The sequence below is a fragment of the Hippopotamus amphibius genome, chromosome 2 (assembly GCF_030028045.1).
Source record: "Hippopotamus amphibius kiboko isolate mHipAmp2 chromosome 2, mHipAmp2.hap2, whole genome shotgun sequence".
In the NCBI taxonomy this organism is placed as follows: domain Eukaryota; kingdom Metazoa; phylum Chordata; class Mammalia; order Artiodactyla; family Hippopotamidae; genus Hippopotamus; species Hippopotamus amphibius.
In genome coordinates, this window is record NC_080187.1 from 59436958 (window position 1) to 59457851 (window position 20894).

At 48.4% G+C, this 20894-nt stretch overlaps 1 protein-coding gene across 4 annotated transcripts in view; it reads right to left on the bottom strand.

The window, feature by feature from the left end:
• Nucleotides 1–2179: 2179 nt before the first annotated feature.
• The window catches only part of SLC25A37 (solute carrier family 25 member 37), a 39712-nt gene continuing 20997 nt past the window's right edge, over nucleotides 2180–20894 (bottom strand). Inside the window, exons 2-4 of one of the 4 annotated variants that reach the window (XM_057723215.1) lie at nucleotides 7126–7354; nucleotides 5053–5109; nucleotides 2180–3132 (exon numbers count right to left, since the gene is read on the bottom strand). In XM_057723215.1, the coding sequence (XP_057579198.1) occupies nucleotides 2612–3132; nucleotides 5053–5109; nucleotides 7126–7354 (807 nt within the window). In that variant the 3' untranslated portion in view covers nucleotides 2180–2611. Of the gene's footprint in view, nucleotides 3133–5052; nucleotides 5110–5323; nucleotides 7053–7125; nucleotides 7355–20894 lie in introns of those variants that run through there. The other 3 variants (XM_057723216.1, XM_057723218.1, XM_057723217.1) reach the window with 3 other exon arrangements.

The following is a 20894-nucleotide window of genomic DNA, read 5'->3' on the forward strand; positions in this document are numbered from 1 at the left end:
GATGTGCCGTGACTGTGTTCAGCTGGTCACTGCCGGGGGTGGGGGATGGGGAGAACACGTTCCTATTTCATTTTTGGCCAAGTCAAAGTCACAATCCACTGGGCTGCAGTCTGCATGGGACAGCAAGACAAGCTTTAGAGCTCAGGGTGAGGCGGTGGATGGTTAAGGCTCACAAAACTAATGGCCACTCGTATTTGTTTAGTGCTTCTCAACTTTCAAAGCTTTTTCAGATACATCGTTTGTTCAGCCTCTGGAAGACCCCATGGGGAAGGCAGGACAGGTCACCCCCACTTCCCAGCCAATCCCTACACACTGTGAGAGGAAAGCCAGGTTCAGACCTTCCGACTCTGAAATCAGGCTCTCTCCTGACCCAAAGGAGTTTTCCCAAAGAAGTGAGCAGTTTTTTTCCTGAATAATATTGAAAATACTATTTATGGGAAAGAATACTATTTATGGGAAAGAATACTATTCCCATAAATAAGGAATATTTTGCAGCAGTGTGGTGTATCTGAAGTGGACAAAAAGGGGTGGTTGGATAGTTATTTTGGAATTCGATCTAGCTTTTCTTCCATTTGCAAAATGTAACTCTAACAGAGGGCATATTTAGAGAGATGTAAACACCTCCCCCAGTAGCTTGGTCTCTGTGGGCTTTTGGCATCCCTGAGTGGGACAGATGCTCGCTACAAAAGATTTCCACCAGGGGATGGGGATGGGATAACTCCGAGGCAGGACAGGTCACCAGAGAGCCCCCCAAGCCCAGAAGACCCTGCTCATCGGGCATGTGCGGAAGCTGCTGACATGGGTCTCTGCTGTCCCTGACCTGCAAACTACTCCCAGAGGCAGTGTGCAAGGTTCCAAGATGCAAAAGCCCCAGCACCACCTGAGTTCATCCCAGGAGTCACGGCATCTGAAGGAGCCTGGGCTTGAGCCTCGGCGAGAATGCACAACATGGACTGTGCCTAAGGCGAAGGTGAAGGGCAAAGGGCAAAGGGTCAAGGCCAGGAGCAGGCCGGCCAGAATGAAAACACACACGTGCTTCCTGCTCATTTTGAAAGACGGCTCTAAAGGAAACGGTGAAGCCACTGGGTCTTCCCTTGGAGAGAGGCCTAGGGAGGCGTGGTTGGAGGAAACAGGCTCGCGTTTGCTCTCAGGGATAATTTGGCTCGGATGGGCCGTTTCAGAAAACAAGGCGTCATATTCTCAGCTGGCGCGGACCCAGTGAGGCTGAAGATGGTTGAAGAGGCATCCTGAATTACACACAAGGGCCTGGGTCCCTTCAGCAGCGGGGCTGGGGGGGCCTTGCCTGTCTCTGAGCGGTGAGAGGCTCGTTAAGGAGAAAATCTGTGATGGAGAAAATATCTACAAATGCTGTAGATATGCTTGCTGTGTTTTTTTAAACCCCTGAAACTGCACAGGGAAACACAGGAGATCAGGAGATTTAGTCAAACACACACACAGACAAGAATACCTGAAGTGCCTGGGTTAAAAGACTGATGGAGAATTAAGTCCAAAGATCAAGGTAGGATTTATCCCACTCGCCTGCCCAACAAGTAGCCAAGCGTTGGCATTTCAAGGGCTTCTAAGTGCTGGCCCTGCGAGGCATACATTCACGTCACCCACAAGGAAAGGAAATGGTTTCAGTAAGTGTAAGACCAGCCACACTAATTCCACTGGGGGCCACGGTGCTCCAGCGTGAGCCGCACTGATGCCCAGTACGTGTGCCTGGGGGCGTGCACACAGCAAGAGGAAAAGCCCCAGGGCCAGATCTTTAGTCCTGGAATTTCTAGGAAAAAACAAAGGGAAAAGGCACATGAAGGTGACCGATTGAATAAAAATAAAAAGTAGCTTAAAGCATTATACCATTATTTTGACTTTTTTTTTCAACGTACCTTTTTTCCCCTATGAAAAGAGAAATTCAAAATATAAACCTTCTATTTATTATTTTACATTCAAGTGGAACTTCCATGGGGGTGGGGGGGAGTGCAACAATTTTAGGCCACGTGGAGCAATGTATTACTTTGGTGCCTTTTGGCTTAACCTGATGGAAGAATTCAGCCCTCTATTGTTTTTTTTAAACAGCTTTATATTTCCAGCTGTAACACTTGTTTGTACACACGCACAGGCACACACGCAAATCCAAAAACGTCTACATAGAAAAATAAAGGATAAACATTATCCATCTATTTTATACTGTGTACTGGAACTTTTATATACATACTTTTTTTTTTCCTCTTTAATGTTTTCCATCACTGCACATTTTCTTCCCTCCTGTGTGGTCTACCAATGATTCTAGGGGAGGAGATACTACACTGAAGCAAAAAAGCTACATGGCTCTGGGGAGGGGGGCGGAGGGGAGGGAGGAAGAGAAAAAGCAATTTCTCGCTCCCCTGCCAGTCTTTCCCCACCTTCCACCACCTGGGATGTCCCTGCGGACGGCCGTCGGGTAAGCGGCTGTCCTGTCCTCTCCTCTCGCTAAGGTGTCAGGGAGCAGAAGGCCCATCCTGCCAACGCCCTGCCCCAATAATCTTGGTGTGAGGGCAGGGGAGCGGGCAGGCAGGGAAAGCCTTTGCACCACCAAAGACTCTGGAATCACTTCCCACAGCCCGATCCTTTAGTAAGGAGTTCGATTCTCCAGCTTGTGCTTGGTGAGGAAGTACTTGAAGAACTCATAGACGGACCAGGAGATGGCAGTGGACGGCATCTGGTAGATGACGCGGGCCTGCACGCCCTTGAAGTAGCCGGGCAGGCCGTTGAGCTGGTACACCGTCCGGAAGGCGTTGGCCATGCCCGACAGCCGGCCGCTGACATTGGCCAGGTTGAGGGCCACGTTCTCCTGAGTGTTGAGGAGGGTCTTGCAGACGTCCAGGGGGGTGGTGGCGGCTGCGGCCAGGGCTCCGGCCAGCCCGCCTGAGATGATGTGGGACTGCGGGTTGTAACCCCGGTAAGGGTTGATTTGCTCCTGCAGGAACTCGTAGGTGATGAAGTGGATGGACTGGAAGGGAACGTTCATGGTCAGCTGCGTGGTGTAACTCCGGTAGAAGGCCCCCAAGCCCTCCGTCCCCCACACCGTCCGGATGCAGCTGAGGGCCGACGGGTGCGGCGAGTTGTACATCTGCATGCGCTGCTTCACAACTGTGGTCAGGCCGAGGGTGGTTGGGTTTGGCCCCACCCCGGGTCGGAGTGAGATGGAAAGCCAAGCCGTAAAGAGAAACAAGCAAGTTTAGACACACGGGTAACAGGGCACGCAGAGCTCGCGCACACCCAGCCCCAGCCCGAGAAACCACCGAGGCCCAGCTCCAGGGCGTCCCATTTAAACATGTGCCTTCAGGACCCCGGGCCAGGAGGTGGCTGTTTCTTGACGTTTCTCCTGCCTGACTCTTGGTTAAGGTGGCCCCAAACCGGGCAGCCACTTCAAACTAGATTCCCGGAGCTGATCCCCCAGGTCCTAGCTGCCTCAGGCATCACACACGCTGAGACTCTAAATCCTGCTCTTGGCCCCTCTGTCCTCCTCTGGTCCAGTACGTCTACTGGACACGTGGCCCGTCTTTTATCCTCAGTGGTCTGTACCTCTGACAGTGTTTCTAACTTCTAGGTCTCAGTGCTCTTGGAAGAGACACTAGTCTGCCCAAGTTCAAGGACAAACTCCAATAAAGACCCTGGCTTTGTTAACACAAAAGTAACTGGTGGGTCAAAGGACATGGGGCAAATACTGTGGTCCCTTAAGCTTAGAGTTTTAATTATCCCCATGCACTGCAAGATAAACACATATCGCATGCTTTACTTTTAAAGAAATAACGTCCTTAGATCAATATAATGTTAAGGAGAAGAGGGGGGAGTTGAACCCCAGTTTTCTCTCCTTTAAAAAAAATAGAAATAAAATCCTTGCCTGGTTGACGTGGGGTAACACACTGGTCATTGACTATGGATTGCTTTAAACACACGGAAAAAGCAGCCCACCTCCCAATGTGACCCATCACATCCCTGAAGGTCAGAACCAGCTTCCTATCTGCTAAGGCATGGGAGGTGGCTGAGAGCAAATAAATTTTAACCTTAAAAGACAAACTCTGACAAACGTATAACACAGGACTTAAAATGTTGCACTTTTTAACCTCTGATTGTCCCTTCTGGCAAGGGACCATTTTCAGGTGGGGGAGAAAAGAGGAAGAGAGTTCCACATCTCACACAGGGAATAACCCAGCTGAGATCCAAAAGCTCCTCACTATCCAGACCCAAGTTGGCTAAGGATGCAAGGATATAGAAAAAGCTGACAGAACTCATCTGCACAGCTAAGAACTGCTTTATAATGCTCCCAAAATTCAAAAGGGAATAAAAAGGTAATGTGGGAGGAGAGAGCTACAACAAAATAGCCAAATGTTAATTTATGAAGTAGAGTGATACGCTTATGGGGGTTCACCACACACTTTTCCCTACATTTGCCTGTTTGAAATTTTCCATAGTAATTTCAAATTTCTTTTAAGAAAGCAAATTGAACATAAGCCCATAATAACTAATGAATGGCCTCTGACTGGTTCCTTCCAAATTTGTCTAGGGTTGATAATGGTTAACAAGGGTCAGCGGGTGTGTGTGTGTGTGTGTGTGTGTGTGTGTGTGTGTGCGCGCACGCGCGCGCGCGTATATGCACGTGAGCACACACACATGCACACACAGTTTTCAGAGTAATGTAAAAGCACACAAAAGGATCACCAGGAGTGCTTGTTAAGCAGGTATCCTGTCTCTACCCTCAGAGATTCTGATTTAGTAGGTCTGGGGTAGAACCTGAGAATCAGCGTGTTTCACACGCTCCCAGGAGACACTGATGCTACTGGTCTTCAGGTCACATCCTGAGTAGCTCTGTTTAAGCAAACAGAAATCCCAGAGCTCAAACACTCATGTCCCTTCTTGAGTCCTTTGAGAACATGGTCACAAGTTCCCCTGCTTATTCTGACTGGGGGCCAGAAGTCCCCTTGCCGACCCTCTGTCCCCACCCCCCACCTTTGCTCCTGCCCCTCTGCGCGTCCCCTAATGCCACTCCCTGGGACCATGAAACATTACCTTCTGCTGGATTCATTACTGCATCGTGGAGCAGGGTGGCCATACTCCCAGCTATCCCTGCAAAACAAACTCCAAAAAATTACCCTCTGGGGCCGGGGCTTCTGAGGAAGTTCCTGGAAGCTAAAATCAGACAGAACCCTGGACCTTGCTTTCTAGGAAGCAAAACTCACTACCAACTCCACCCAGGTGAGCATTGACTCTTAAAACCCTAAAGTGCTCACGGAAAATATTGGGTAAAAAGGGGGAAGGTAACACAGGCACCGTTACTCACATTTCGATCCTGCAGAAACCTCGTTTGCCCTAGGAAAAGGCCAGACCTGCCAACACTGGATGCTAACAGAAACCACACTTGGTGGCTTTTTCCACTGTCGAGATTTTAATTCTCTCTCGTCCCTGGCCTTTGTCTATAGATTAACTCACTCTGCCCTTAAGCTGGGGCAATCGAAGGGGATGATATCATGTATACAGCAGAGAGAGGGGGAAAAAAAGAGAAATCTTTAAGAAAATTCCTTAATAAAAATCCAGGCATTTTTCAAGCAAATGGCCATGGGAAAAGAACGTCAGGGAGATGTGCATATGTCAGATTTCCAGGGTGAGTTTGCAAAGTGATGACGTGTCTCAGAAACGGCTGAGCCCATCTGAGGGTCTCCTCTGGCCCGGCTTCAAGAACCAGGAACTTCAAAAGCCACATTCCGGCCTGGAATTTTGCTTTTGGCTCTGGGTTTCCTCCCTCTGTGGGGGACACTGTCCAGTAATGAAAGATAACCGCCTAACCGGCGGAAGGTGGGAAGAATGAGAGACACTGGCTAACGCTTCAGAAAGGCATCTATATTCCCCTCCCTCCCCCTCACACACTTAGGATCATCCCCAGAGAGTCAAAACACGACCACAGCACACACCACAGTGAAGCAGTACCAGTGCTGGGCAGAAGTGGAAATAAACTGGGCTCCATTCAAATTGCCTTCAAGGGGTTCTGGGACCAAGGAACTAAAAAGGCAGTTTCAGCAAAAGGAGGTCCCTGAGGCCACGAACTTGGGGACAGCATCAAGAGTGCAGATCTTGGGGACCGTCCGGACAAATGCAACTGGGCGCCGACTTTTAAAAAGCAAAACAGATGCCTGCCAACCAGCCAGGTGGAGTCATTATTACCAGGCTTTGCTGATGGGAGGGATGCTTTTTAGTTCTGAGTAGAACAAAAAAGGGAAGGGGTAAAAAGTTGTTGCCAGTCACATCTACCTCTCTGTTGCTGAAAAATAAATTCGTTAAAGTAAGTACTCCTTATGCCACTAGCCAGAGTCCCACTCCAAACCCAAACAGAAACCAACAAATGTCAAACCCACAGGAGGAGAAAATAACCACTCGGCCGGCCCGGTAAGACAAGCCTATAGAACAGTTGCCTGCGGCCAACTCAGGTCCCCCGCCCGCCTGGCTCCCTTAAAACAACAAAAGAAAACTATTTCAGCCCTTGCTTTGCAGAGAGATGCAACAAACGGAAGAGAATGGGGCGAAATTCCCAAATCCCCAGAAGTTTAGGTGGGAAACGTCCTCTGCGTCCTCTGCGCAGGAGCAAGTCCTTTGTCAGCCATAAAACTTCTTGACCTTTTAAAGCTTAGTTAGATCTTGACGTTGTAGAGACCTGTTGGGCCAGTTTTTAAATAGTCTCAAAGAAGCTGTCCAGATAACTTTTTTTTTTTTTTTGGAATCCAGCATTCAAAAGTTTTGTTTCTATTCAGGGTTTTTGTTTTCCCCCTAGATCTGATCATTAATTGCTTTGAATGTTTAAAAAAAAAAAAAAAAGCAAAAAGGCAAAACCCACTCAACAACGAAACACCTCTGTCACTGATTCTCCCCAGGCTTCAGAGAGTGAAGGAGGGGAGTTAAAAAAAGCGCGCGCGCGTGTGTGTGTGTGCATGTGTTTAGGTGCGTGTGCACACACGACTCTAGAGTCCTTGATTCATAAGCAAGCGTGGCGGAGATGAGGCGTCAGGCTGCTGGGTCACGGGGAGGAGAACCCTGGGGAAGGGTCTGTTGAAGGAGAGACCTTTCTAACTCCAGACAAATGCTTGCAAATACCGTTGGCTAGGTGGCTGTTCCCTTGGTGGTGGAAAACGGCGTTTAAAGTCCTTTTCATGTTTTCGTAGCAGGCAAAATACAGGGCGTGGGCCGGCCCCGCGCCCATCATCATCACATTGAGGCCCCGCAAGGGTCTCCAGAAGCCTTCAGTCCGTATGATTTTCTTGAGGGCTCCGTAGACACTGGTGTAACTGGCTTTGGGATCTGGATTCAGACTCTGCATTCGTGTCTGGGGGAGGGCAAGAAAAGAGAAGAGTGGGGTTAATGAGGAAGGTCAAGGGGGAAGGGAAGACCTAGGGAGAGAGGGAGAGAAAAACAGGCCATTTTTACAGTTTCACAGGATTTCCGGGCGAAGAAAACTTTTCTTCTCCTTCGTGGAGTAATCTCCCCCCCATCCCTACACACACACACACACACACACACACACACACACACACACTCACATGGATTTCATTATGCCCAGCAAAGGGGGTAAAAGATGAGGGGCAGGATTTGGAGTAGGAAGACCTGCCAGGCCACTGGCAAGCTGTGTGACTTCTGATGAATCCCTTAACCTCTCTGGGCCTTGGGATCCTCAATAAAAAAAAACAAGGTTGTTGCAAGCATCAAATGAAACAATGTGTGTGAAAACCCTTAATAAACTCAGAGACCTAGTCAAATAGAAGTATTTTCTTTTTTACTACTTCTAAGTAGTTTATTATTTTTAAATTAATTTTTATTGGAGTATAGTTGCTTTACAATGAATGTTATGTTAGTTTCTACTGTAGAGCAAAGTGAATCAGCTATATGTATATATATATCCCCTCTTTTGGGGATTTCCTTCCCATTTAGATCACCACAGAGCACTGAGCAGAGTACCCTGAGCTATACAGTAGGTTCTCGTTAGTTATTAGAAGTATTATTATTATCTAGAGGTTCCCACTCTGGTTCTAAAGTCTTCTGTGCCCTCACTTATCTGAGACCTCTGTGTTGCGAAAGCTCCATTCTCCATTCAGCCCCAACCATAAAATCTCCCTGGAATTCTCCATCCCTCACCCTCTCATCTCCTCTAAATACTTTTTACATTTCATCTTTACAAGTTAGCACTCAAATATACAGTCTTGTTCTTAATTTCTTCCTGTGTCTAGTCTTGCCTCCTGGAGGCAGAGACCAGCTTTCCCCATCTCTGTCAGCCCCATCACATTCCCCAGGCACTTGGGTAGGTGTGATGGTTAACTTGAGATGCCACAACCCGGCAGAGCCACGGTACCCATGCTGGCTCCAACTATGGTCAAACACTAGTCTACATGTTGCTGTGAAGGCATTTTATAGATGAGATGAACATTTAAAGTTAGTAGACTTTGAGTACAGCAGATTACCCTTCATTGTGTGGGTGGGCCTCATCTAATCAGGTGAAGGCCCGAAGAGGAAAAAACCTGATGTCCCCAAGGGAGAAAGAATTCTGCCTCCAGTCTTCGGTTGTAGCATCAACTCTTCTCTGGGTCTCCAGCTGACCTGTCCTGCAGATTTTGCAATGGCCAGTCTCCACAATCACGTGAACCAATTCTCTCTCTCTCTCTCTCTCTCTCTCTCTCTCTCACACACACACACACACACACACACACACACACACACACACACTATACCCTATTGGCTCTGTTTCTCTGAAGAGCCCTGACCAGTAGAGTAGAAAGAAATATTTGTGGGTAAAGCTACCACACTGGCTCAGTCCTGCAAAAGCAGCATTCCCTCCTCCACTCCCCTCCCCGCAACACACACAGTCTAGGGCAGAGGGTCTCCAAACTATGGTAGGAAAACCCTTTTACCTCCAAACAAAATCATACGGAAACTAATATATAAAATAGAAGAGTGCCTCTGATTGGAAATGGGACGAAAAGCTCTGCACCCTCTTCTCACTTCTCAAGCAGAAATCCCCCCACCAGGAACCCTGGGGCTCAGAGGAACAGCATGGAAACCAATGACCCACATTAATGGTCATTTTCAGATTTTGGATTTTACCAGCTAGCAAAACCACAGAGGAAATGGCACACCACTGGCAAGTTTTTATTTTGCCAAGACAGGACATAAAAATAATAACAATATACGCAACAAGCACTACTGCCCTCTGCCACAATCACCATTTCCTAAAAGACAGGACATTTTTAATGCTTGAAAATCAATAAAGACTACCTTTGATTATAAAACTGATCTTTAAGTTAAGTTTAGCTTTATTAAATACTACTTTCCCCCTTCTTTTTTTTCTGCCACAGACTGGCAAGAACAACCCCTGACCCAGCCAGAAGAAGCTGCTGGACACCTGGGCCCCACATTCCCAGGCAGGGAATGGATAGGGTCAGTGTCTCTGTACCTTTTTGTTTAATTTGTTTTCTATTCTAACCCGTTTGAAAAAGATTTGAGGTGACAATAATGGAGGATACATTATAAGCAAACAAGACCAAAGGAAGAAGCAGGAGAGTGTGTCAACCAAGAGAGTAGTTGACTCGTGCCTATGAAACCCATGCTCTGCTCCTGAGTGCACTGCTGGCCAGAGCAAATAAAGTACACGACATGCAAAGGGCTCTCTTTGGAAGAGGCAAAACTGGTATTTCAGGGACAGCGGAGGTTCTCTAGCACTAAATTCTAACAGTTATTTGACATTGCTCAAGCTTGAGAGCAAACGAAGCTCTGTATTTCGTCTGGCTTTTTCTGACCACTGCCCCTGATGAAAACCAGGAGCCTGACACAGAGGTGGTACAACCAGGTGGCCCAGAAGGGAAGCTCTGCTATCAGACAGACCTGATCACATCATTAACGGTGTGACCTTGCACAAGACCGTTAACCTCTCTAGGCTTCAGCTTCCTCTTTTGAAAGAATGGTTGAGAAAATTAAATGTCTATTCCTATCATCAAGGGGCTAAGTCATATGGTTCTTAGTACATGGCCTTCCAGACCGTTCTAAGCTCCGGGGCGGGGGGGGGGGGGGGGTGTTGTCTGTCTGAGTCGCAGCACATCTCCAAAGCCTATGATGGTGTGTAACTCACTGTGGGGGGGCCCAAGAAATATTTATTGAATGAATGAACAGGCAAACAAACACATGTGCAACTTATGATACCAACTAGGATGAAGCGGTACTATGTCTCTTACTCACTTCCCCTAAATATTAGATGGGCCAAAACGTTCATTCGGGTTTTTCCACACGATATTACAGAAAAACCCGAATGAATTTTGGCACCCACCCAATACAAGCATGCTTTCCTGGAATTACCTGTCCCTCCCATCACCCATTATATCTAGAGCTTTCCTTCTTGATGAAAAGTCCAGATGTGGCTGCATTTCTCAAGCCCAGACTGTGAGCCTCTGAGCCACAAGTGGAGCAGAGGCAGCTTATCCCTGGGGGCCTAGCTGGGGCCTGTCAATAGGAAGTGGCTCCTGCCAGGCCCATTCCCAGAGGAGAGACCCACCTTGGGGAAGGTCTGCAGCGGCGGCCTGTGCTGCCGCCTCTTGGTTTCTTACCTGGCGTGGCAAGACCAGCCTACAGAGGATGGAATTTCCTCAGGTCCCAGCAGCCCCTTGCAAGCAGGGGTGTGGCAGGGCAAGAAAACACACAGGACCAGAGCGAGGAGCCGAGAGACTGGATCCTTGCCCTCGCTGGCTCTGACAGCACCAAGTGGCCTTGACTATGACATCTCATCTCTCTGGTCCCCAGTGTCCTCAACTGGAAAATGAAGGGGAGGATCAGAACAGAGGCTAATGATCAGAATCACCTAGGAAAGGTCTAAAATTACCTATCTGGGCACCACCCCAACACACATTGATTCAAAACTTTTTTTTTGATTAAAGTATAGCTGATTTACAATGTCGTGTTAGTTTCAGGTGTAGAGCAAGGCGATTCAGTTCTATATATATCTGTGTGTCATATATATACACACATATATGTGTACATATATTCTTTTTCAGATTCTTTTCCCTTATTACTTTTTTCCCTTATTACTCTTTTCCCTTACTATATTGGGTATAGCTCCCTGTGTTATCTAGCACGTCCTTGTTGGTTATCTATTTTATATATGGTAATGTGTATGTTAATCCCATCTTACCCCACCTTTCCCCTTTGGTAACCATAAGTTTGTTTCCTATGTCTGCGGGTCTATTTCTGTTTTGTAAATAAGTTCATTTGCATCTTTTTTAAAAATTTTTTTTTAGATTTCACAATATCATATGATATTTGTCTTTCTCTGTCTGGCTTAGTTTTTTCTTAATTCCCCAGATGATTCTGATGTTCACTCACTTTTGGAGAACTGCTAAATAAAGGCACCTTCTAACCCCAACACTTTCTAGCAACATTCTTCACCCGGCCTTGGCAGTAATCGATTCACCTTTGGTTACGTGAGGAGGTGGGGAGGGCTGGCTGGGAGGGTGGTGCATGTGGAGGGGCAGAGGCGGGGAGCAGTGGGCACATGGTGCCAAGGCTTTAGAGCTGGCCAAGCTGACGTGAATCCCAGCTCTGGGACCTCAGGCAGGTCCCTTAATCTAGAGGTGTGCAATAATCCCCTAGAGAGCTGTTGGCAGACTGACTGAGGTAACTGCAGGCAACACCTGGCTTGGGGTGCAGTCAATGATAACCGTCCCTCCTCCTACCTGCCCCCTATATATGTGAAGGCATGGGGGCTGGCTGGCCTCTGCTGTACAAAGCTGCTCATGTCAGCCGGCTCACGGAGACTTACAAGGGAAATCTGGGGTTGATTTCTCACCTCCCCCTTCTTTATATTAGGAGTGAGGCAGTTGGAGTAAATAAATTTTGAACCAAAACACGTCATCCTATGAGAAAGGACAGCTGGGTATATGTACCCTCAGTGGACTTCTCTATCCTCAGGGGGTGGGCTACTCAAGGGCAGGCCATATTCAATGATCCATGCCTAGAACAGAAGTAAGTGGTCCATAAGTGCTGAGGACCCAGGGAAGCCCCCTCTCAGCCCATGTCGGCCACCAGGGCCAGGCTTGGAGCCAGCACCTCCTTAGTTCTGCAGCACCTTCATTTCTCCAACCTGCCTGCAGGGGGCACCCACTCAGGGTCAGGCACCAGGAGAAGAAGGGGAAATAAACAAGGAAAGTGTGTGATAAGAGGAGAATGATATGGACTGCCAGAAGGAGCTCAGAAAATGGAGCTGGAGTGACCCAACTGTACCATTATGTAAGGTCATGAAAGCATCCTCAGAAGGGAGCCTGAAAGAAGCTGAAGATAGGCAGGTGAGAGTGACACAGCAGGGACCAGGGCTGGAGAGGAGATAATCAGTGTAGCCTCTTTTCTTCTTTTTCTGTGACTCTGCTCATAAAATATACAACTGAGGGCTGGGCATTTTCTATATACCTGTGGAGCAGAGAAGGAGAAAAAGCTAGGGGTGAATGGGACCCACCCAAGTGTCCATCGATGGATGAATGGATAAGCAGAATTTGGTCCGTGGAATATTATTCACCTTAAAAAAGAAGGAAATTCTGGGCTTCCCTGGTAGCACAGTGGTTAAGAATCTGCCTGCCAATGCAGGGGTCACGGGTTCAAGCCCTGATCTGGGAAGATCCCACATGCCACGGAGCAGCTAAGCCCATGAGCCACTGTTACTGAGCCTGTGCTCAGAAGCCTGTGAACCACAGCTAATGAGCTCACGTGTCACAACTACGGAAGCCCGCACGCCTAGAACCCGTGCTCCACAACAAGAGAAGCCATTGCACCGAGGAGCCCACACACCACAACGAAGAGTAGCCCCCACTCACCACAACTAGAGAAAGCCCACGTGCAGTAATGAAGACCCAACACAGCCAATACACAAAAATTAAAAAAAATTAATTAATTAAAAGAAAAAAAGAATTTGGAGATCTTAGAAATTCTAAAGATAAACAAAGTAAGGAAGTTCTGACTCGTGCTATGACATGGGGGATCCCTGAGGACATGGTGCTAAGTGAAATAAGCCAGTCACAGAAATACAAATCGTATATGATTCCACTTACATGAGGTCCTACAGACCTCTAATTCATAGAGACAGAAAGCAGAATGCCAGGAGCTGGGGGAAGAGGATATGGGGAGTTACTGTTTATAGAGTAGGATTTGAGGTTTGCAAGATGTAGGTTTCTGGGACTTCCATGGGGGTCCAGTGGTTAAGACTGCACTACCACTGCAGGAGTTACAGGTTCGATCAGGGAACTAAGATCCTGCAAGCTGCGCAGCCACAGGAAAAAAAAAAAAAAGATGTACAGTTTCGTGGATGGATGGTGGTGATGGTGTTAGTAGCACAACAATATACATGTACTTAACGTCACCGAACAGGACACAAATATGGTTAAGATGGTACATTTGCTGTTACGTGTATTTTACCACAATTTTAAAAAAAAGTCAGGGTGTGAGGGTGGAGAGAAGGAAAAAGAAAATGAATGAATGAAGATGCACAAAGAAAGGGCAGAAATTAAAATTAGAAAAAAAGAAAAAAAAACTCACACACAAGAAAACGGAGACAATTTCACCAACTGCCTTTCCTGTCCTGGGTTTCAGTTCCTGCCTAGCTGTCTGGCTCTCCTGTTTCCTTCTAATAAATTCCCACGTTTTGCATTTTAATTCTCCCTTCTTGGAAATTCATAATGCACATTAGCATGTTAAAGACTCTGGGAAGTCCTTCAGGAAAGCAGACTGTTGGGCTTTGTTTCAAGGCACTTCTTCAAGGTTTGTCTTTGGCAATTGAAGCCTTGTTTTACTGAAATAATCAGCTACACCTTGCAGAACACACTTGAGAAAACACAGCTGCAGCCAATGGAACGGACCCTGGAAGTAGGAAGTGCAGAGATCAGCTCCAGGGGTCAAAGGGACCCCTCGGGCAGCCCCTGTAGCAAGTGGGCAGCAGGGAACAGCCTGGAAGACTCGGCCTGGGGGCGGGGGACAAATGAGCAGGACAAACCCTGTGCTGCGTGTGATGGAGACATTCCACGTTGACTTTCATAACTACTGTTGCTCTCAAAGGGGCAGGATGGAGGATAGTGCCTGGGCCCCAAGATCAGGAGATCTGGGTCTCTGGCCTGGTTGTGCCACTCACTGCATCACCTAGGCAATCTTCCCCACCCCCACCCTGCCAGCCCAGCTCTGGAACAGTGTGATTCTATAAGGAGGGCTCCACATCAATGATATAAACACTGTATTTGCATTACACCAGCAAGGCCAGAATGGAGGAGTCAAACCCCTTCCTCAAATTCTTCCCTAAGAGGGCAAAACAGGACAGGTCTGCCCTGTTCTCTCTCTCTTTTTTTTTTTTTGGCCATACAGCGTGGCATGCGGGATCTTAGTTCCCCGACCAGGGATAGAACCCATGCCACCTGCAGCAGAAGCACAGAGTCTCAACCACCTGACTGCCAGGGAAGTCCTGACCTGTTCTCTATTGAGAGGGCGGGGAGGGAGTGGAAAATGTGTGTTCCACCCCAGGTAAGCTCGAAGGATCATATAACAGGAGCTGCAAGGGCTGGGCAGAGAGCACATCTAGCTTAGCACCTGCCTTTTCTGCTGGGAAACTGGAGCCCAGAATGGAAAAGGGACTTGCCCAAGAGCACAAGGATAAGATAAGGAGTCACAGATCTGGGCCCACCAGAAAAGAAGAGGGCGAGCTGAGCCTGGCAGATAGTCCTTGGGCCTCCCTGGGGATCCTGCAGAGGACAGGCCCCAGGCCCTGCAGCTTCACTCGCCACGGTCCTCTCACCTGACCTGGACACAGCTGGGGATTCCCAACCTTCCGTTCTGAATTTCTCAAAAATAAAAACCAAGTAATAAGATAAAAAAAAACAACAAAAAAAAACAACTTCCCATGACAAGCAGCACTTTCAGGACCAGAAAAAGACCATGTGAAATCTACTCATCCCTCCATTCAAATGCATTTCCCACGCTTCACCCCTGAGGCAGGTGTGATGAGGAGGGAGGCAGGGAGGGGCGTGCTCGGGGGCTCCCCTTTCGAGGTGTGAATGAACAAACATCACAGCACAATGGGCAGGCAGGGCTCCCACACGCCCAGGAATCTCTGCTCCAGACTTCCTCCCAGAGAAAGGAAATAAGGTTCAAACACCGAGAAAGTGCTACTTAAATGCCAAACAATGTTCGCATCTGCCGCCCAGTGGCTGCTTCAGAATTAGAAATTAATTCACTCCCGTCTGCTGTTTCCAAGTAGCTCTGACATCACTAAGTCGAACCACAGTAAAATGCCTAAGTGGGACTGCAGGGCCCGCCCCCAGCCCCCTCCCTATTTTCCAAGCCCCACAGCCACCCACCCATGGGTGCGAGGCCTCCCCCTGCAGCCCATTTCCACCTGCAGCCCATCTACGGCACTGTGTGCAGGGTCTATCTGCTGATGACACCCAGAGCAGAGTCAGCAGTCCAGGAGCCGGTTCCCACGCAGGCCAGGAGCGAGAGGCTTTTTTTTTTGGCACAGTGCTTTGTGGAGAAAGGATTGTCTTCCGGAGCAAAGCCACAGACCTCATAGAGGGCTTGGAAAGTCCTATCAGAACTTCCAGAATCCTTAGGAGGCACGTACAACAGACAAAGAAACCCAAACCACATCAAGGGAACCAACGCACAGTAAAACTTTCAGCACTCTGAGTTCAAAACGGCCAGCGTCCTGTCCTGACTCAGACGGAACCTGCACCCTCATCACGCTCGTGATAGGGGATGGACGCCTGATGGTGCTTCCAACCACACCCTGGCCCTTTGAAAGCACGTGCAGAAATCATAAAAAATGAGGCACGAGGACTCCATCCAGCATCACCCCACATACACACATATTAACCAGGAACAGAGCAATGCAGAAAATCCTCTATAGGGAACTGCGATGTTCGCAGCACTCCAAGGCACGTCAAAGTGCATTCCCAAGTTCAAAATTTCAAATCATCGGATTTCCCTGGTGGTGCAGTGGTTAAGAATCCGCCTGCTAATGCAGAGGACACGGGTTCGATCCCTGGATCCCTGAGCTGGGAAGATCCCACATGCCATGGAGCAACCAAGCCGTGAGTCACAACTACTGAGCCTGTGCTCTGGACCCCACAAGCCACAACTACTGAGCCCACATGCCGCAACTACGGAAGCCTACTCGCCTAGAGCCCGTGCTCTGAAACAAGAGAAGCCACTGCAATGAGAAGCCTGTGCACCGCAACAAAATCTTGCCACAACTAGAGAAAGCCCATATGCAGCAACGAAGAGCCAACACAGCGCCCCCCACCAAAAAAAAATTCAGATCGTGTCTTTATACATCTCCCAAGTTCACAAAAGTATATACATAAGGAGAATATACTTTGTCTCTGCTTTTTTAATCAAAAGGAAAAAATTAGGAGCCAGCAAGAGAAAAATGACTCCTCAAAAGCAGTGCTTACCTTCCCCCCACCCCAGCAAAAAAGGGGGGCTGTTGGGAGAATGATTGTATATCAGGAGCATGTGGTGGGGTGGTGCATAGGAGGTCCAGGCATTTGCATTCTGAAAGCCCTTGTTGAGAACCCCTATACGAAAGCAGCCAAAGGGCCAGCTCATTTGGAAAACCAGGCAGAAACAGTGAGCAGAAAAGAGATGAGAGGTGGTGGGAATACACCTCCAGCTAAACCAGGCCTGTGTCAATGTCCCTGCCTCACCTACAGGAAGCCCCAGACCTCCTAGCGTTTTCAGGTGGCCCTGATGTAGGGGGAGGGTGGGAGGAAGTAGGTTCACACATGGGAGAGCAAAACTTCAAGCCAGCTCTGCCTTTTCATTTATTTCCCATGGGCCCCAATGTTGACAAAAGTCACATTTGCTCTTCTCATCAGATCAGCCACCCTCGGACATTCCTGATTACCTGCCACCTCTGTGGCATGGGGCCTGGACTGCAAAGGGGCCTGCCATCTGTCATTCGTGCTCTCCAGTTGCAATCCATAAACCTTCAGGCCCAGTAAGGGTGTGCTTAGGGGGTACTGCTATTTCTAGGAACAAAAGGACTAAGTGATGGTATCACTTACATGTGGAATCTAAAACACAGTACAAATGACTTTATTTACAAAACAGAAACAGACTCACAGACATAGAAAACAAACTCATGGTTACCAAAGGGGAAAGGGGAAGGGAGGGATAAATAGGGAGTTTGGGATTAACAGATACACACTACTATATATAAAATAGATAAACAAGAAGAACCTACTGTATAGAACAGGGAACTATATTTGATACGTTGTAATAACCTATATAATGGAAAAGAATCTGAAAACATACACATATATATAAATATATATATATTGCTGTACACTTGAAACTAACACAGTACTGTAAATCAACTATACTTCAATTAAAAAAAAAAAAAGGACTAAGTGAAGAATTTCCACGACGTATTCAGTAGAAAACACAAATTCCACCAAGACAACCCAAACCAAGTTCCCTGGCCTCCCAGGGAAGAAGCCACAGCATTAAACACTATTCCTCCTGGGAACGGGCCACAGACTCCAGAGCACATCCAATCTGGAAAGTGTGGCAGAAGAAGGGCCATTTGAGCTGCACCTGGAAATAGGAATGTTATTTCAACTGGCAAGAAATGGAGCTGTCATTATAGTCCCTTCCACACTATTTGATTTTTTGACTAGCTGCATGTGTGACTTTGATTAAAAGAAAAAAGAAAAACAAACAAACAAACAAAAAAACAGCAGCGAGAGGAAGAGAACATTCTGGCTGAGGGGGATGTGAATGTGCTGGTGGGTCTGGGGAACAGACGAGGGGCTGGTTGGAGGGCACGTGTGCAGGGGATGCAGCAGAAAGGTGTGGATGGAGACGGAGCCTGGGACTTGGGCAGGTGGCTGAACCTTAGGTGATCGATACATGTTTGCTAGGAGAAAAGGCAGGTTGGGACTGGACTACAGGAGGCCCTGCCTGAATAGCTTGCTAAGGTGTTTGGAATTTACAGTCAAGTGTTTTCCATGATTACGCCCCACATCTGAAGAAGCAGCGATGAAGAGCAGCACAGTAAGCAAGACGGCTGGGATCTCCCACATCTGGGAGCATCTGGGAAGAGGCACCAGCCCTGTGCAACAGAAGCCCTCCCTACCGGCTCCCATTACAGGCTGGTGGCTTGCTCCCAAGCTGCAAGGCCACTGTAACAGCACAGCCACGAGTCTCCCTCTCCACCCACAGGCAGCACTCACAGCCTCGCCTGTGGCTCCAAGGATGCCATTCCCACATTCCTTTATCCTAAGAGCCAAACCTGCTCTCTGCTCCCCTTCTCTAAAAAATTCTACAGCAGGAGGAAGGGAATGAAAGAATCTGTACCTGGCTCAGGTCCAATGTACCCAGGACACACTTAGAGCACCTAGCTGGTGGCCCGCCCAAAGGATTAAATTATCTCTGCTCTACAAGTAGGCAAATTCCCAAGATTCCAGGTAACAGGGTTGCAATTTCATGGGTGGGATTGGAAACCTGACTGGGAGACAGAGAGGGTGGGGAGAGCACTGGGTGGAGGGCAAGCCTGGACCACTGGTCAAGCCAATCCACCTGGCCTGGCTCCAGTAAGATGAGCCAGGGCTGGGCTCCTATGTTCAAGCCCCACAGCTGGCATGAAGGACTGTGTGGCCTTAGGCAAATCACCTTACTTCTCTGAGCCCCAATGCCTCCACTCACAAAATAAATATAATAAATAAATAATAATAACAATAATATAATATATAATAAACAAAATGATTATAATAATAATTATAATAATTAAACAGCTAGATAGCAGCTAACTATCCCCATTTTACAGACAGGGAAACGGATGCACAGGGGGATAAGCCACTTGCCCCAAGGTCACAGAGTACAGACAGGACTGGAAGCTGGATGGTCTGGCTCCAGAACCGTGCCCTTAACCACCAGGCTACACGAACTCTCATGGAAAGGTAGACATGAAGAGTCACCTATCACCTCCCTCTTCTCCCTGGTCCCTAAAGCGCCCTGCTTCTATGACTGTGCTAAGTCACATGTACACCACCTCATGTGCCCAACCTTTTAAAGAGGAAGCAGCCCTGATGCATCCAAGTCACCTCAATCCTTGCTGCTTACGCCCATGCAGCTCTTGGGGTGGGGTTGGGGGCGTGGGGACGTCTGTGTCCAGGAGGTACTTATAGGCAGGGAGAGCCTCATCCCCTTGAGGTCACACAGCATCACTGTTTCCCAGCTCTGGCCATCAGCCTGGCCAGTGGGCTCAAACAGAGCTGGGTAATAGAAACCAGTTCAATGCCAAGCCATCTCTCTCATGGTACAGAGCTTGAACCATTTGCCCACCTAGGTTGTGGGCAAGAAGGGCATCCTGACCAACAGATGCCAGGCACCCCATCAGTATTCAAAGGCTGAGACTGAATGCTCCAATGGTCAGGCTGCTTTCAAGGAAGAATTTCACTCGCCAGGGCCTCCCCTGACGCAGCAGCGTTGTCTATGTTATTGGCTTAAAAACACCCCACCTTCAAGTTAAGGACAAGACGTCAGAGGCAGAACGGGAGAAACACCTCGCTATCCAAAGTGTTCTCTTTTCCTGGCATCTGGGGAAACCAAACTTGCTGAAGCATCACAGCACCACACCGAAGAACAAGCTTAATACAAGTGTCCACATGGATGTGCCCACGGGAGCATGCGAGGCCCCTCCCCCCCAGAGCACCAGCGCATCTACCGCATGCAGGAGAAGCAGAGTCCAGACACCCCTGCTCCCTACTGCAGCCCCCGCAGCTCTGCCATGTTTTACATGGCGGGTGGGGGGTGGGGGGTTGGGGGGGTGGTCTCCTCCCTCTGGGCTTCTGTGTGATTTCAGAGTTCTCCCACCCATCCAGCTCATCCCCAACTCTGCTTGGCTGATGAGAGGAAACGCTTATGTGACTTGCCCAAGCTCCCAGAGCTGGTCACCACCGCACTAGGACTGGACATGGCTCCGACTCCCAAACCCTGGCCACCTGACCATCCCTCAACTGTATTTTGCTAAAAATCCCAATCATGGAATCTCAAAAAAACCTCATTCAGTCACCCACCCACCCAATGCTCAGACAGTCCCTGGAGTTTGAAATCCATCCATTCATTCAACCATCACATACTGACCTCCTACAACATGCCAGACACTGTTATTAGGACCCGGGGACACAAAGATGGCCCCGTCCTCAACAACGTCACTATTTTTGAGCTGTACACGTTTGGGAAAGTTACTAAAATTCTCTGCCCTTCAGTTCCCCCATCAGTGAAAATCCCTATCTCACATGCTTCCTGTGATGAATAAATGAGAAAACACAAGCACATCCACCACCCAGCACAGCAGAGGAGGTGCTCAGTTAAGCATCTGCATCACTTTCGTCGAAGGGGTCCAGTGAGTACGATCCCTAAACCACCACCTGTGTTAATAAAATGGCTTTGAAATATCATTAAGAACTACCACCAAAACTAGCTTAATCTTGCCTAGAAGGTGTGGGTATTTTTCCCTGCTTACTCACAAATGGCTGTCTGGCACAAAGGATCTCACTGCAGGTTTGAACGGAATCATTACACTACAGAATAGGATAGGCCGTAAACCACACAATAGAGCTCAGGGTCCTGGAAGGAAGCTACTAGCCACAGAGCACTGGGGACTCGAGGCCACAGTTCCTACAACCTTATAAAAAAGGGTCAGGAATGGAACCCCCACCCCAACCCCCTCCGACCAAAAAGAGGCTGGACAAACAGGAGGCGGCACTCCACTTTCCGGTGGAGTCCAGACCCACAATGGCTGGCAGAACTGGCTCTGGGGCCTCACCTGACCTAAATCCCAGCTCTGCTGCTTC